This window comes from Chrysemys picta, chromosome 16 (assembly GCF_011386835.1).
Source record: "Chrysemys picta bellii isolate R12L10 chromosome 16, ASM1138683v2, whole genome shotgun sequence".
Taxonomy (NCBI): Eukaryota; Metazoa; Chordata; order Testudines; family Emydidae; genus Chrysemys; species Chrysemys picta.
This window is the reverse complement of record NC_088806.1, coordinates 13,330,109-13,348,304: the sequence shown is the minus strand read 5'-3', so window position 1 is coordinate 13,348,304 and position 18,196 is coordinate 13,330,109. Positions and strand designations below refer to the sequence as shown.

Genomic DNA, 18,196 nt, shown 5'->3' with positions numbered 1-18,196 from the left:
ATCTTGCTCAGCGATTTTTGTCAGTGGTGTCCCTCTTCACCCTCATACCCCAATAAACTGACGGTGTCTTGCAACAGAGCAGTCCGTGCCCAGTAGTTGAACTATGCAGCTGGTACCCTTGGCTTTCTTATGCCTTTCTCATTTTAGTTTCTTCTTAGTTTTTTTTTTCTGTTAGCACAAGTTCACGCTTTGAGAGGGTTCACCCCTTCTTTCCTCTGGGACCTTGTTCTCTCCCTCACCCCCACCCTCACCTCCCAGCCCTCATCCACAGCCCCATGTGTGGGTTATGCCGAAGACCCTGGGCTTCAAACCTTCCCATATGTGCCACACGTCCTTCCCTTGGAATGATGGAGATTCAATCTGCCTCTTTGCTGCTTGGGAGAAATCCACATTCCCTCTAAATGTAAAGTCTACTTAAGATTTAAAAACAGATCTAAAAAATTGAGGTAGGAAAAACATACATTCCTATTTATGTAGTGCTTTTTGAGACTCAGGCGGTGAGTCACCCCCAAATATATTGGTTCTTTTTTGAATGATTGCTCCTGTGTATTCCACAGTAGGTGTGTGTGCTCGCCACGTGCACCGTGCACAGGTGCCGGAAGTTTTTCCCTTAGCAGTACCCTAGTGGGGGAGCACCGCTGCGTCCCCTGGAGTGGTGCCTCTGTATCGTGCTATAAGGGAAGCTGCACACTCCCCCCACCCTCAGTTCCTTCTTGCCGCCAGTGAAGGTTGTCGGAACTTCGTGCTCCAGCTCTGCTGTAGCGCTTCTAGCCTTAATAGTAGAACTCTTCATCGTAGATTGCTTCTCTAGTTAGTTGCCTGGCTCGGTGCATGCCTTGTGCCCCAGGCTTCAAGTCTTGCGATTCCTGTCGCAGTTCTATGCCCAGGAGCGATCCATACACTCAGTATCTTTGCTGTTTGGGCGAGACTCACGTAAGTGAACGTTGTAAAATCTGCAGATCGTTCAAACCTAGAACGAAGCGTGAAAGGGACATCTGTCTCCGGGCCCTACTAATGGAGTCAGCAATGGCCCCAGCACAGACACGCCGACCCGACTTGGCTTCGAGCGCGTTGTCGGTGCAGAGCGACGTCTCATCAACCAGTTGGCACCGCTCCCCCGCTAAGAAGCAAGGGAAGACTCAGCGGCGCCGAGAGAAAGACAGGGGTGAGGCCGGACCCGAGTTGGGGAGCCCGTGATCGCCCTCGGGACCCAGACCTCTGATTCACGCTCAGCGGAATAGTCCGTCCCATCCGCGTGTGCCTCTCCTGCGTTGAGGATACCGTCGATGCTGGAGGCAGTGCAGGCAGCGCGTGATATCCTCGCCCTTCTGGTGCCAGGCACGCTGCCCGAGATGAGCCCCCGATCCCAAGAGAAGCCGCCGCTGGGAGCTCATCAAACCTCCCCGGTCTGGCATAGCCCCCACTCTGAGGATGAGGTACCTACCCGTCCCGTGAGGCCATCTGGAACATTGCAGATACAGTCGACGTCCCCGTCTCAGCACCGGGAAAACTCAACCAGCACCGAACCAGCGGCACCGCGCCTGGGCTCGGACTTGGGGGCTGAACCACCAGTACCGCCACATGCCCTGGGGGCAGACCCGGTCTCCTCTCCGGCAGCAGAGGAATCCATAGTGGCGCCACCACCCACCTTGCAGGAAGATTTTAAGGCTCACCAAGAGCTCCTTAAACAGATGGCATCGAATCTCCAGCTCCAGGCTGAGGAGATGGAGGAGCCGTCGGACACCCTGTTCAATGTGTTGTCCTCCTCGGCACCAGGCCATATGGCCCTACCTCTCCACCAGGGGGTTGCCAACATATCTACCTCACTTTGGCAAACCCTTGCTTCCTTGGCGCCTATTTCTAAATAGGCGGAGAGAAAGTATTTTGTGCCAGGAAAAGGGCACAAATACTTGTACTCTCACCCGGCACCTAACTCTCTGGTGATGGAGTCTGCAAACCACCGAGAAAGGCATGGCCAACCCGCGCCCATTCCCAAGGATAAAGACGCCAGGAGACTAGATACCTTCGGCAGGAAGTTTTATTCTTAGGTGAGCTTCCAGCTCAGGGTGGCAAACCACCAAACCCTACTGAGCTGGTATGATTTTAATTTGTGGGGTTCCCTGCCAAATTTCGAACCTCTTCTCTAGGAAAGGGACAAGAAGGAGTTCAGAGCTTTGGTCAACGAAGGAGTGGCTGCGGCGAAAGCGGCCCTCCAAGCAGCTTCAGAAGCAGCAGATACAGTGGCCCGTTCCATGGCCTTGGCTGTTGCCATGCGCAGGGCGTCATGGCTCTCGCTATTGGGGCTGTCCGTGGAGTTAATAAAGTTTGTGTTCTGCAACCGTTTATCTGCCTTCCGAGTGCAATGGTCCCGTATAATGTCGGACCAATGGGTCCTCAGGACCATTTCAAAGGGTTACATGTTTCAGTTCACTTCGCCCCCATTCCACCACCCTCCACCCCTGGAGGTTCACGGGGATCCGGAGCATGTACTCCTACTAGACCAGGAGGTGACGCGCCTCCTCACATTGGGCGTGGTGGAGAAAGTACCTCAGGAATTCCAGGGCAAGGGTCTTTACTCCCGGTAAAAGGCGGGCTCAGCCCATCCTCGACCTGCGGAACCTCAACCAGTTCATGGTCCGTTACAAGTTCCGCATGGTTTCCCTGGCCTCTATTATTCCATCCCTAGACCCGGGGGATTGGTTTGCAGTCCTGGACCTCCAGGATGCGAATTTCCACATCCATATTTTTGAGGGTCACAGGTGCTTCCTCCGCTTTCTAGTAGGGCGGGACCATTACCAGTTCACGGTCCTCCCCTTTGGCCTCTCCACGGCCCCCAGGGTTTTTACCAAGTGTGTGGTGGTAGTGGCAGCCCACCTCAGGAGGAACGGGCTGCCAATTTCCCCCTACCTAGATAACTGGCTGCTCAAGGGCAAGTCTCGGTCCCAGGTGCAGGCCCAGATGAAATTCCTGCTGGCCACTTGCGAGAGTCTAGGCCTAGTGGTAAACAAGGACAAGTCCACGTTAGTGGTGGTTCAGCACATACACTTCATAGGAGCACTGTTAGATTCGGTGGTGGCCATGGCTTCCCTCCCCTGGGACAGGTTCGAGACGCTCAAAAGTCTCATAGCCTCGGTCACGGTCTTCCCCGTGACGACGGCAAGGGTGTGCCTTCAACTCTTGGGACACATGGCAGCATGCACCTCGGTGGTGTGACATGCCAGGCTCAGAATGAGGCCCCTCCAACTCTGGCTGGCTTCCCAATATTCCCAGGCCAGGGACGGCCTGGACAAGGTTGTCACGTTACCTCCCAACGTAGTGGCCGACCTGCAAAGGTGGTCCCTCCCAGGCAACATGTTACAAGGGATCCCCTTCCGAGAGACCCCTCCCTCACTAGATCTGGTGTCCGACGCCTCGGACCTGGGGTGGGAGCCCATGCAGGGAGCTTCCAAACCCAGGGCAGATGGTCGGCCTCGGAATTGTCCCTGCACATAAACGTCAGGGAGCTCAGGGCGGTGCGCCTGGTGTGCATAGCTTTCTGCCGGCACATACGGGGGAAGATGGTCAGAATCCTCACAGACAATACGGCCGCGATGTATTACATCAACAGTCAAGGGGGCATGCGCTCCTCGGCCTTGTGCCAGGAAGCCCTGGACCTATGGGAATTTTGTATAGCCCAAGATATCTCTCTGAGGGCTTTTCATCTACCCGGCACGTGCAATACGTGAGCCGATCACCTCAGCAGGGTTTTCTCCCACCAATACAAGTGGTCACTCCACTGGGAGGTCGTCTGGCAACTCTTCCGAGAGTGGGGAGCTCCCCAGGTAGATCTCTTTGCTACCGCCCAGAATTGTCTCTGCCCCCAGTTCTGCTCCAGGGCAGGTGCACAAAGGGGGGTGACCTGGACGCTTTCCTCCTCCGGTGGTCCAGCCAACTGTTCTATGCCTTTCCACCGTTTCCACTGATAGGCAAGGTCCTGCAGAAAGTAAAGGTAGACAGGTCGAGGGTCATACTCATAGCCCCGGATTGGGCCCTCCAGTATTGGTACGTGACCATCCTGCAACTGTTAGCGGCCCCTCCGTGGAGGCTGCCACTCCACCCGCATCTCCTATCCCAGGAGAGGGGATGCCTCCTCCATCCCAACCTGGCCGCGCTTCACTTGACAACGTGGCTGCTCCATGGTTAAATGAGGAGGAGGAAAGGTGTTTGGAGGATGTCAGGCGAATTCTGCTGGAGAGCAGAAAGCAGTCCGCACGGCGGACCTACCTGGCCAAATGGTTTAGGTTTTCTAGATGGGCGGGGGAGCGGGGCTCCTCCCCGTCATCCGCATCCCTCCAACTTATTCTAGATTACCTCCTGTCTCTTAGGACCCAAGGTCTAGCTCCGGCCTCCATCAGGGTACGTTTAGCGGCCATTTCAGCCTTGCACCCTCCGGTGCAGGGTCACTCATTTTTTTCCCATGAGATGACCTCCCGCTTTTTAAAGGGACTAGACCGTACGTTTCCGTGTGCCAGGGCCCCGGTCCCGCAATGGGATCTGAACCTAGTGCTATCCCGCCTCACGGGTCCTCCCTTTGAACCTTTGGCCACGTGTTCTTGGTCCCACCTGTCCTGGAAAGTGGCTTTCTTGGTGGCTATCACCTCAGCCCGTCTGGTCTCGGAGCTTAGGGCCTTGACCTCGGAACCCCCGTATACGGTCTTCCATAGGGATATGGTCCAACTTCGCCCACACACTGCGTTTCTCCCCAAGGTGGTCTCCGCTTTCCGTATGGATCAGGACATTTTCCTACCAGTACTCTGTCCCAAGCCCCATTCCTCCAATGAGGAATGCTGCCTACAAACGCTGGATGTACGTAGGGCGCTGGCCTTTTACCTGGACCGGACCTGGCCGTTCAGGAAATCCTCGGAACTGTTCGTTGCACCGGCCAAGCGTATGAGAGCGCAACCGGTCTCCACCCAGCGCCTTTCCTGCTGGATCGCCTCCTGCATATGCATGTGTTATGACTTGGCTGGGGTTCCCCAACCGCCTATCGTAAAGGCCCATTCCACGAGAGCGCAGGCCTCGTCAGCCGCCTATGTAGCCCACATCCCTATCCAGGACATATGTAGGGCGGCCACGTGGTCCTCTGTCCACACCTTTTCCTCACATTATGCAATCGTTTCCCAAGCACAGGACGACGCTGGGTTTGGTAGGGCTGTACTCCGCCCCGATAACCTTTAAACTCCTACCCGCCTCCATCAGTTATAGCTTGGAGTCACCTATAGGGGAATACACAGGAGCAATCACTCAAAGAAGAGAGGACAGTTACCTGTTCCGTAACTGGCGTTCTTCGAGATGTGTTGCTCCTGTCTATTCCACACCCTGTGTTCCTTCCCCTCTGTCGGAGTTGTCTGGCAAGAAGGAACCGAGGGTGGGGGGAGTGCGCAGCTCCCCTTATAGCGCAATATAGAGGCAACACTCCAGAGTTCGCAGCGGAGCTCCCCCACTACGGGTACTGCTAAGGGAAAAACTTGCAGCACCGTGCACGTGGCGAGCATGCACACCTACTGTGGAATAGATAGGAGCAATACATCTCGAGGAACACCAGTTATGGAACAGGTAACTGTCCTTTCCATTGACCAGCTGTGCTTCGGCAGTAGTCAAAGACGCTAGACTTCCCAAGAAAAGACCCCATTCTCCAGAATCAGACGAAAAAGGGAAAGTCACTTCCTTGTTCTGGGTCTCAAGAGATCTCATGTCCAAACACAGATATTGCTGAGGCTCCCTTTCCCGCAGTACTGTGACCACAGTAGCATACCTAGAAGTCATCTAGAGAGCTTCTGACATTGGCGTCCGACAGCCTTCATTTTGAGATTCGGAGGCAAAGTCATTATTGGTACAGTCTTCCATAGCCTGAAGTGAAAAGTGTACCATATCTATTCTGGTGCTATGCTTATCCCATATGCTTACTCCTGAGAAAACACATCCACACGTCCTGGTCCTGTCCAGACTCCTATCTCACAAAGACCTCCGAATCCTCAAAGAGCCCGAATCACCATTACTGAAAGGTACTCCCCACTGGTAGCAGCTCATTTCTCTTAGCTTGCTTACCCTCCATCCTCTTCTTCGATGGTGACTCACTCTGTGGTAGCTACACCATCCCTACACAGGCTCTTTGAGAGAGACTTCAAGCTGGTACTGTTCCAAGATTCTCTGGACTTCTTCACCAGCCTCTTTCTAACCCCAATTTTTATGTATGTGCAGGTATCCTTCTAGGGCCCCATACCAGTCTGTCCATGAGTACCTACAACATTTCCCTCCCCATTTGGATAACATCCTCTGATTCAGGTGTCTGTACGAGGTTCCTTCACCTTCCAGCTCTTCTCCCTAGAAACTGTCATTGAAGAAGGAGCACATAGCAAGAAATATACCGGTTAACAAAGCAAGGATAATGTTGGGATCTTGCATTATTCCTTCATGCCTTATCATAGTGTGCTTGCTAGAACCCATGGGTTTCTTATGGCTACCTTTGTTACACAGGATGCTACCTCAAGAATTTGCTTCAGGAACATCAACCAGTGCATCTAGGTTGTGCCCCACAGACCCATCCTCTACAGCAGGAACCAGTGTAAGAGGAAAAAACCTCACCTTCCTGCAAATCCTCCTCATCAGATGAGGGTCATGCCTACTTCAGCATCCTGTCCTACTGACTTTAAGGCCTTTCAAGAGTCCATGAAAAGGGTAGGAGGCACCTTACAAGTCCTGGTAAAGGAGATTTGGATTTCCTGACGCTCCTTGTTGGATAACCTACATTCACCTCAGGGCAAGATTGTCTTGCCCATCTGTGAAGCTTTGCTTATTCTATTCCGTGGCAAATGGAGTGTGGTGATCTCCATCCACTGTTGCACTTCTGTATAGATTAGTCTACAAAAAGTATTCTATCCCTCCCAGAGGCTCAGTATTTATTCTCTCAGCTCTCTGGTGGTCAAGACTTCTAATGAATGGAACAGACCTCATTAGTCCTGTTCAACACCATTGGACAAGGATCTAAAATGATTGGATCTGCTGGGTCATAAGAATTGCTAGTTGGCTTCCTGGTAGTTCAGAGTGGCCTGTTATCAAGTCCCGATGGCTAAATGTGACTTCAGTTTATTAAAAATTTTCATCTTATCGAATATGTGCCTCAGGAGCAGAGAGAACATTTCAGGCCCTCATTGCAGAGGGTCAAACAGCTGCCAAGGCATCTCTCCAGGGTTTGTACAATTGTCAGTTGCATATAACGGTCTATGGTTATGGCCAACCTTCCTAGCTGTGGTTTTCAGGCCTCCCATGGGAGGTACAAAATACTATAGAGGACCTTCATTTTGAGGGCCCTCAAGTTGTTAAGTGACAACCTGGATGGGTCCCAACATTCTCTGAAGAACTAGTGGGTGACACTAAGTTCTCTAGGCAGCTGTATACCTGCAAATAAAGAAAATACATCCGGTTACAGACAGCTCAGCAGTTTTGCCCAGTCCACTACCAACCTATGAGAATGGCTGAACTTCCCATGCACATGCAGAAGAGACCCAAATTCCCTAAGGAAGGGATTTCCCCTTCAGCAACCTCCCAGCCAGTGACATCTTCAATGTCTGTTTTGATCCATTGGTTGATGGTGGTAAACTACTTCTTGCTGTGGATCTTATATTGCATTTATTCCCCTCCCGCCCTTATGGGGAGTCTCTCTCCTATTACCTATCTTCCTGGGAGCTCATCACTTTGGACAGATGGATCCTAGAAGCAAGTTTCACAGGCTTCTCCATCCAGTCCAGCTCCTTACCACCCCATTCCTCTTTACGGACCCTTCTCACCAAGACTTCTTAAGGCAGGAGGTAAAATTCCTCCTGGCTTTGGGGGAGATTGAAGCTGTCCCATCAGACTTAATTGTGAGAGGATTCTGTTTCATCAGGATAGAATTCTCTTCTTGGTATTTTCTTGTCCAGAAGGCACCCCATGAGGGGTGTGGGGAGCACACCAATTCTAGACCGCAGGACTTAAAACACCTCCATCTGCTCCTGATCGTTCAGAATATGACCCTAGGACCAATAATTCCCTCTATCTGGGAGGCTTTATTCCTTGAACCTTCATGATTCTTGTTTCCATGTCACCATTCATCCCTCACAGAAGCAATTCCTATGCTTTATGGTAGGCAAGGACCACCTTCCCATAAAACGGTTCTGCACTGCAAAATGTATCAAGAACCTATTCAACCTCTTCTCTCCTATCCAGGAAGTAACACCAGCATGGGACCTCACTCTAGTTATCAATGCTCCGAGGAAACCTCTATTCGAACCTATGGGGAGTTGTTCCCTCCTTCATTTGGCCCTTAAGACCTTATTCCTCGTACCCATTATTTTGGCCAGGAGCGTAAGAGCTTGGAAACTTGATGGTGGACCCAGTGCTCTACCAAAATAAGATGACTTAGTTCCTAAGTCTTTTCTGAATTGCATGTTAAGCAGGAGATTAATCTACCAGTATTTATGCCAAGCCTCACTCTTATAGAGAAGAAGTGAACCACCATACACTTGATGTTTAAAGAGCTCTTGGCTTTTACCGTGACAGGAGTAGGCCCTTTTGGGTTTCCCCTAGACTTTTCATCTCTGTTGCAGAAGGAATGAAAGGGGACATCTGATCTGCACCCAGGGGCTGTCCAAATGGGTTGAAGGTTGCATCCTCTCATGCTACGAAGTTTCATTGTTAATCCACCCTCCTCCCCTGAGAGTTACTGCTCATTCCACCAGGACTCACTCTAGCCCCTGTCAATTATATACCCATTTCAGACATTTGCAGAGCAGCCACCTGGTCTTTGTGACCCATGTTTTACCAGCAGTATACTCTTTCATGCCTGCCTCCAGGACAGACATGGCCTTTGATGTTGTCCTGTGATCCATCCTGAATCCACTTCCTCGGCACCCTGTTCCCTGATGGGAGTCTGCTGACATGGAGCACCCATAGGGACACTACTCAGGTAATCTCTCCTCTTTCTTTACCTTGTATAGTAACTGGAGTTCTTCCAGACGTATGTCTCCAAGGGTATGCCATTACCCAACATCCTTCCCCTCTGCCTCGGAGCCTGTCTTGAAACATTGGTGGTTGAGAAGAAATTGCACTGGCACTGGGTGTGCCCTCCCTATATATTCTTGAATCAAGGCACAGGGGTGTTCAGGGTTCAGATATGGATCCATAGACACTGCTGAGTGAAAACTCCTCTCTGGGCATGTGCATATCCTGATGTGGAGCACACATTGGGGGAGGGGAGGCACCTTTCGAAGAACTCCAGTTACTGTAAAAGGTAAATAACCTCTCCGCTCCTTTTTTGGTTAGTTGTAACCCCTGTATGCCCTAAAACCATCTAATTTCTTAATTAACAGTGAAGGATCATTTAGGGGTTCCCCTAAAGAAAAGTCTCTCAGCACATTAACAAAAAACAGCTGACAGAGCCCATGCATATGTGAAATCATACAGGCTGTTCACGATACAAATGAATTCAATTGTAGGCTCTTGATAGTAGTCTGTCTCTCTTCCTCTAGAGATAGCTGTGCGGAAGTTAGGCATTTCCACTTGCATCAGCCTTGCATGTACTAACAAGATAGGTAGCAATAGGTGGTCCTTTGGGTTTTGTAACTTTGTTTCTACAATCGTCTGTTTTTCTGAAAATATTGCTCCCTAGTCTAAACTTTCAGATAAATCATAAGACATAATTTCAGGTCTTATTAAGCCCAAATGTATTATCCCGACTTTGTGTCTCAAACTTCCACTAATGGTGATTTGAAGGACTGAATTAATTAAATTGTCCTATTGACAGTAAAACTATATTGTTACTAGTAAAAAGTCTTTTATTAAAAATTTGACAGAACTTTGCTTTAGTTTCAGGCCACATTATTCCTTAACTTAATTCCATTGACATGATTTGGAGCTAAACCGGTGATAAAGTTGGCCTGTTTTAAGATTGCTCGTTCTTGTAAATGTCTTTGGAAAATGTGTCCTTCAATCCTTATTTCAAAAGATGGAAGATGATTTATTTACAGCCTACAAACCTGCAGAAGAGTACAAAGACTACTCATGAGGGCATTCTGCGCCAAAAAAGTCTGCACACAATATTTTAAAATTCTGCAAATGTTATTTGTCAAATAAATGTGGAGGCTCCAGCATGGCATGGGGAGCCCAGGACACTGGCTGCACAGAGATGGAAGATCACTGTGCAGCTACACCGTGCCCCCCCCCCCCGGGACACAGACTGAGCGGTGAGGCTTCACCCAACTGTGACATAGTGTGCCCCAGAAACACCCCAGGGCCCTACCCTATGTGCTAGGTGCAATAGGGCAGACAGAATCCAAGTGTGGAGGGGCTTAGTGTGGGGGAATCCAGGTGAGGGTTGAGAGGGTTCTGTGTGGGGCAATCTGGGTGCGGGAGGCTTAGTGGGGGATCTGGGTGCAGGGGGGGAGATCTGGATGCACAGGGACTTGTTGGACAGTTGTGGATGCAGTGTTAATGGAACTCTGCAGGAGGGTCCAGGTGAAGATGGTTGGGGCTCAGTGTGAGGTGTGGGTGGGGGCTCAGTGTGGGGATCCAGTGGGGTCAGGATCCAGGTGCAGCTGGTTGGGGCTTGGTAGGGTGGGTTGTTGGGGTGGTCCAGGTGCAGGGGGAGTGGGGCTAGTCCAGCAGATTCTGGGTATAAGGGGGTCTGGATGCACAGGGAGCAGCTCCGTGTACAGTGATTCCTCCCTCTGCAGCTGAGGAGCGATGGATATAGGAAGTATGGGGGATGATAGGGGGAGGGAGAGGAGGGAGTTGGCAGAGCTTCCGACAGCTGCGGGGGAAATCTGGGGATGGGTCTAACATGACCCCAGATGCCATGCAGGGGAAGAGGAAGTCCTGTTCTCCGTAGCCCAGCTGGGACTAGCAGCTGAGCCCAGCTCATGATAGGAGCCACCAGCCAGGTCTTTCCCAGTCCCGACCCCTGCCCCACAGTGATTTACCTCTCTGCCGGCTGCCCTGGGCACCCAAAACATACTGCCGGGGAGGGTTGCCTGACCGCTCCTATGGCTTCCCTTTGCTTCCCCCATCAGAAAGGCATTTTTCTGCAGGGAAACAAAGAAATCTGTGGGGAACATAAATTATGTGCAGTGGAGCAGAATTCTCCCAGGAGTAAAAGATTCAAAATTCCAACAGACTTGTAGTAGAAACAAACAAATTGACATGACATTGATATTATTCCTTTAACTGAAAGAATTTAATGTAACAAAATAATTGCATTCCACAGAGCAAGCTATTTTAAACATAAAATAATTATAGTTAAACTTTTTCAGATAATAAATTTTGAATTTAAATTTTATTGTGTACATTCTGAGAATGCTTAAACTTCCAAATATTGTCTAATTCAGGTTAGATGGGCAATGGCCTGAAGGTTTAATGTCTTCAAATAATACTCTGCATTTCAACAGTCCATTGACTTTCAATTATACTGGGACTTACGTCTGTAAGGTGACCAATTCCCTTGGACAAAGAAGTGATCAAAAGACGATCTACATTTTAGGTGAGTTGTTGTTTTTCCCTTCACTTCTTACGCATGCTTTGTTTAAAATATTGTGTCAGAAGTTGGATTAGGTGTCTAGTTGAATGTGTTTTTTAGCCATATTCTATAACAGGTTACCTAAAACTCAGTCTTTGATTAAAGATCATATAAAACTGGGAAGGACAAATGGAAATAAACCATTACCCTACTAGTATTGCTACTATTTCTAGGGGCTAATATCGTTGTTCCATCATGCATGCTGTCTGTAAATCGTAGAACTTAAAAGGACCACAGTAGTGTCTGAGATGATGTACTAGCCCTAAGTGCTGGTAAGGAGTTAAATAAAATTGCAGAGTTGGGGGCGGGAGGAAGAAATGTTATAAAACCCAAGCTTAAAACGCTTTCCTGAGGGAGTCTGGTTTTATTCCTTTATCCTCAGCTGAGCTGGTCAGAATAACAGTTACGCTGCTCATACACTCCTATGGAGCAAGCATAACGCTAATTACAAGGGGCAGAAATGGTTAGAGCACCTGGCTCCACCTGCCCCTTCCCGTCTGTGTGGTACTCTCTTGAGGGTGGAGTATTGCTGTTGGCAGACTTTTAGTTAGTATTTAAATCAGGAAAGCACTTATTACAGTGTTTCCGACGGTAAAGAATTTCAGTAGCAGACAGAAGTGCCATGTTACCATAGTACATATTCCTTTGAGTATAGCAGCATATTGAAAGAGTACCAGGGCCTAATGAAGATCATATGCAGTAGCATCAATAGTAGAGCTGAGACCCAACATTATTATATTACCATGATGATGGGGGTAAACTAAATGGAATTACTTAATTTTATCAATATGTGCAAATGTTTCAATTAACAGGTGGTAGCAGTATTCAGAACTTGAACTATAAATTCATTTTATTTTTTCTATGTTCTTGAGGGCAAATCTTTATGGTAAGGTCTGAATCCATTCTTATCTCAGTAGCTACTATGCTGGTGGCATTGTAGCTAGTGAAAACTGCTGATTCAGCCTGTAGACCACTGAGAGTGAGTAGTGAAGTAACTGCCTCTTTGGCTAACAGAGCAGAAAAATTATCTTTCTTGGAGGCTGTGAATGGAGAATGAAATTGAGCAAGATGGCACCAAACAATCCACATATAAAACATTAAAGTCACACCCTCTGTATGCCAATTACATACTTGAGCAGGCTTCACTACTTCATAGCAGAGTGGCACATGCTGTATATCTCAGAGCACGTTGACTATAATCAAATGGGACGGGAAGGTGAGCAATGTTGAACTCGGTACAGCTTAATCTGGTTTGGGGAGAATTCAGACAACACTGTCAAAGGTGGAATGTCAATATTTTGAACTAAATTGGTATAAACATTATGCAAAATATTAGTGTTAAAAAACCCTTTGAAAATAACATTTGAAGAAGCTCGTAAGTATGCATATGCAGTTCTGTGACCTAAAAATAAATGTATCAATATCTTCCTGTGGATAAGTCACCTGTAAATTGTTCTGTGATACTCTGCTTTTTTGTCTTCGTTGAACTGTTATTTTACTGAATACAGCCAATGCTTAATTGGAAAGGTTGACTAAGAAGCTTTGGAAAAACTGTACAAAACCTATTTAAGGTTTTGAAAGCTTCTCGGGTATTTAAAATCAAATAAACCATTTAAACAGAGGTGGTTATTTGTTAAAATAGTAGTTCCGAACTATTTTAGTCCTGCAGCATTGATGACAAGAACACCTAACGTATGGGAACTATAATCCTTAAACCTGTTCACTTGCATGTTAACTATTGCAGAAGAAATCAGCTGGAACTAGACATATAAGCTATATAAAGGAAAATATTGTAACTTAATTAAAAGCATTGATGTTTTAGAGTTAGTGATCCTTTCTGATCATGATTTTTGCAGTAACTTTTTATTTTAAGCTTTTCTGTTAACGTACTTTAATGGCATAAAAGCATTTTAAAAAATTACTTTACCTATAGCACTTTAAGTTACTGAAGATGAAAACGCTTGAAAAATTGAAATGGTTTTGTATTCTGGTGAATCTTCTCATTTGATCAATAAAGCTAACCGCTCACTTACATTATACATCTCTCGGGAATGAATACAACTTTTTGTCCTGTTAGCAGCATTGCAGGAAAGATTAAACTTGAACTTTTAAAAACCAATACACTAAAACAAAGTTGCTGCAAAATCTTGAACTTCTTGATGGTCCCCCATTAAGTGTGACTCAGTCTGATTACAGCATTGAATTACACAAAACTCAACTATGACAAGATATGTGCAATGATATTTGAAATAAAAGCAGTTCAGCAGTACCTCTTGGCCAGTTAAGCTGTCCTGAACTTAAGTCCAGTGTTGCCTTTTGAGCTCACATGTCACCACTTAACACTGGATATCATGGGGGAGAAAAGCCACATCTGAACCACTCTTAGTCTAGGAAATTAGTTACCTCAGTGGTATAGTAAAAGTTTAAAAAACAAAAAGAAAACCCAAAACTTTATAATAGACCATTAACAGTATCTTGTCCTATACATGGGAAGAGGGGCTAAATCCAGATGGAACAAATGTATTGAGAAATACAACATGAAAACAAATGAATTCCAACCTGAAAGCATGGCTTGATTTCCCATTCTTAAAACAAGACACATATTATCCTTTCAATCTCTCCACTTATTGGCTTTTGTAAATATACCACAGAAGGCTCAAGAGCAAATCTTATAACTTTTCTGACTATTTCAAATATGAGCATGAAACCACTAAAAGTATCCATTAAAATTGGGAAAGAGGGGAACAGTTGTAAAGAGGGGAAACATATTGATACCCACTGTTTCATAATTTTTTTTGTAAATTTAAAAAAATAATAATTTGCTGTTACAGATTAGAATACAGAGAATCTGAACGTTCAAATATATTTGATCTTGAAAAACTAGTTACTATCATTTTAATGAACAGATTGCAGCTATTATTTAGACACATTGAACATATTGTGGCTGCAGTCTTTGTAAAGTGAAATAACTACAAAATTATAAAATTACTTTGCTCCCCTTTTTCTATTTCAAAGATAACAAGGGTTCTTAGACTTCCAAATGAATTTCTTCGACTAAAAATCAGTATTAACTATTTGTATCTTAAACTATTTGTTATCTTAACGTGCCTGTCCAAAGCTTCCAACTGATTATCAAAAAACTTTTAAAATCTCAACAGTGCATACCAGTCTGGAAGAATGGTCAGAAAAACTTGCCAGCCCGTCATTAATCTGTAGGTAAACAGCCATAATGATGGTGAGCTAAGGAAAAGCACACCTTACTTGCTTGTCAACAAAAAAAAAAGTAGTTATATCTAAACTGAAATTTGCAAGATTGTTGAGCTATGCGGAGAGTACAAAAGAAATTGCTTGGGTGCTAATGTACGATTGCAAATATACATTCTAAGGGAAATTAAGGTAGATACAATTGTCAATAGAAGTATTCAACTTCTATAGACTAAGAATTTCATTCAAACATAAACTTAATAAACAAGAAAAGTAAAAACAAAATTGAACATCAAGTTAATCTGTTTATGTGCAGTTTCCTAAAGTAGTAAGAGAAAAAGGATTTGGAACTGAACTTAAAGTTGATGAGGAATTTTCCCTGATCACATATCTAGCACTAAAATGCCATAATGTGTGATGGGGGCGGAGGGGGTGGGGTTATTTTTTTGTTTTTGTTTTTGCTTTTGTTGTTTGATACAGTAAAGAGCTCATAGCAGAAACAATGTCTAGTGCTGCTGTCACAGCTTCTCTTTCACACAAATGAGTAATGCCTTTCAGCTGGAATTCAGAGGCAGTCCACTGTTGCTGGAGACTCCAGAACTGAAGCCTGCCTTTGAACTCAGACTACACTGCTCGACAGCTTCTGAAATAAATGTAGTCAAACTTTACTAATTCTGGATCACTGAGAACGAAAATGATGCTTAAAATTGTTGATTGGCTCTAGTTTTCAAGATATGCTATTGGGTCAGTATATACGACCCTTGACTTGGGAATGGCGGAGGATAAGTGAGTTATAAAGGGAAGGGATCTCAATTTAAACCAGAAATGACTAAAATACATCTTTGACTGGATCTATGAATAAATCTATGACTGGGTTTGGACAGTACTTGCTTTTTAGGCAAAACAATGAATGATGCAATCTGAAGCTGGTATTGTGTCATACATGATATGAATTGCATCATGTTATTCCTAGAAGTCATGGATGATGCAATCATAATGAAGCTTTCATCACTCTGCTGAACAAATTGCCCTATATCAGCTCTAGAAATCATACAGTGTCGTGCTCTCTTATTTGTCAGTGTTTGATTTTGCAAAGGGACACATTTCTGTTTAGCCAAAGTGAGCAGAGATGCCTCGTACTTGTGTGAACAATGCAGATAACTTCTGCTATGTTTGTGGCGAAGTGACTTTTGCATCACAAAAGCGCAGTATAACCACTATGGTTAAGAAAGCCTATCGCCTTTATTTTGGCTGCAAAATTGGCGATCAGGACAAGAGGTGGGCCCCACACATATGCTGCAACACTTGTGCAACAAATCTTCGCCAGTGGTTGAACAGGAAAAGGAAATCTATGCCTTTTGCAGTGCCAATGATTTGGAGATAGCCAACAAATCATACCAGCAATTGTTACTTCTGCATGGTGCCTCCAGTTGGGAAAGGTGTGTCAAAGAAGAAAAAGTGGACTGTGCATTATCCAAACATTCCATCAGCTATACGCCCAGTACCCCACGGAGAAGGACTGCCGGTTCCTGATGCACCAGAATCATTCTCACTTGAATCGGACAAGGAAGAGGATGAAACTTCTGGTCCTGAACCATCAATGTCACAGGACCCACATTTTCTCCCATCCTCCTCCTCTGAACCACACCTCATAACACAAGGTGAACTGAATGACCTTGTCAGGGATTTGGAACTACCCAAGAGTAAGGCAGAGCTGTTGGGCTCCAGACTACAGCAGTGGAATCTCCTGGCAGGTGATGCTAGGGTTTCCATGTTCCATGACCGTCAAAAGGATCTTGTCCCATTCTTCTTCATGGAAGGTGATCTTGTAGCCTGCAACAACATCGATGGTGTGATGGCAGCCCTCAACATCGTTCACGATCCAGATGAGTGGAGACTGTTAATTGATTCATCGAAGACGAGTCTTAAAGCTGTTTTACTGCATAATGGCAATGTTTTGCCATCAATTCCAGTTGGTCATGCAGTCCATATGAAGGAAACCTATGACAACATGAAACAGTTTTTGAGGTGCATAAACTATTACCAACATCAGTGGCAGCTTTGTGGCGATTTGAAGGTTGTTGCTCTCTTGCTTGGTCTGCAGACTGGATACACAAAGTACTGCTGTTTTCTCTGCGAATGGGATAGTCGTGCAAGAGATTCCCACTACATCAAGAAAGATTGGCCACTCCGACAGACATTGGAGCCTGAGAGGAAAAGTGTTCAGCATCCACCACTTGTTGAATCAAGGAAGATTTTGTTACCACCCTTACACATCAAGCTGGGTCTGATGAAGAATGTTGTCAAGGCCATTGACAAAACACAAGCAGCTTTCAAGTACCTCCGTGGAAAATTTCCAAGGTTAAGTGAAGCTAAGATAAAGAAAAGTATCTTTGTTGGTCCTCAGATTCATGAACTTCTTCGAGATGATGCATTTGACCATGCACTGCGTGGCAAGGAAAAGACGGCATGGAAAGCCTTCCAGTTAGTGGCAATAAATTTTCTTGGAAACAACAAGGCAGACAACTACAGGTTGTTGGTGGAAAACCTCCTCAAGGCATACAAAAGCCTTGGTTGCAACATGTCACTAAAGATACATTTTTTGCACTCTCATCTAGATTTTTTTCCACCGAACTGCGGAGCAGTGAGCAATGAGCACGGCGAGCGATTTCACCAGGACATTGCAACAATGGAGAAACGCTATCTGGGCAAATGGAGTTCAACAATGCCTGCAGACTATTGCTGGACAGTGACAAGAGATGCTCCATTTAATGAATACAAGAGACAAGCCAAGAAGCGCTGAGTAGACACTGAATAGGACTGAACTATGTACATAATAGTTTTTTGCCTTTTGTTTCATAATAAATTTTATTTATATAACCCTTTTGCTGATTTTTAAAGTGTTACATAAACAGGACAGGTGAAATATTATCATGTAAAGCAACCATAAACACATGAAAAGACCTAGATTTACAATTTATGATTAAAACTCTACTATCTACACAATATACATAGACATAAAATGTAAAAACTTAAATATCTTAGAAACAGTAGCCAATCAGTTGTTTTAATTGTCATATTTGAATTCAGCACATCAAAATATATAATAAATAGCACATTTTGAGAAGCAGACGACTTCTCAAAAATTGTAGACCAGTGCTATCAGAAATGATGCTTCTTTTGCTGGAACTCATCTTGTCCCATCCACTTGGTTTACATTTTTACTCTTATTTCTCTGATTTTTGTCAACTTCTAGCACTGGTGTCTCTCTCTCCTCAGATTAGAGATAACCAGAACACTAAGGGTGTCGTTTTCTGGTTTCTCCAGTACAGTGTTTGTGGTGCTCTACCTGCAGGACAATTTATATCCACATTTTAATTCTCCCAGCATAGTTTCTGTGGTTCA

General features: G+C 45.7%; 2 protein-coding genes across 2 annotated transcripts in view; both read left to right on the top strand.

Annotated features, from left to right (window-relative positions):
• LOC135976036 (nascent polypeptide-associated complex subunit alpha, muscle-specific form-like) overlaps window positions 1-18,196 on the top strand; it is a 1,165,876-nt gene that overhangs the window by 469,556 nt on the left and 678,124 nt on the right. The gene's annotated exons all lie outside the window — the stretch shown is intronic.
• LOC112058664 (nectin-3-like) overlaps window positions 1-18,196 on the top strand; it is a 79,698-nt gene that overhangs the window by 22,849 nt on the left and 38,653 nt on the right. Inside the window, 1 exon segment of the mRNA XM_024112895.3 lies at window positions 11,400-11,551. Within this exon segment, the coding sequence (XP_023968663.3) occupies window positions 11,400-11,551 (152 nt within the window).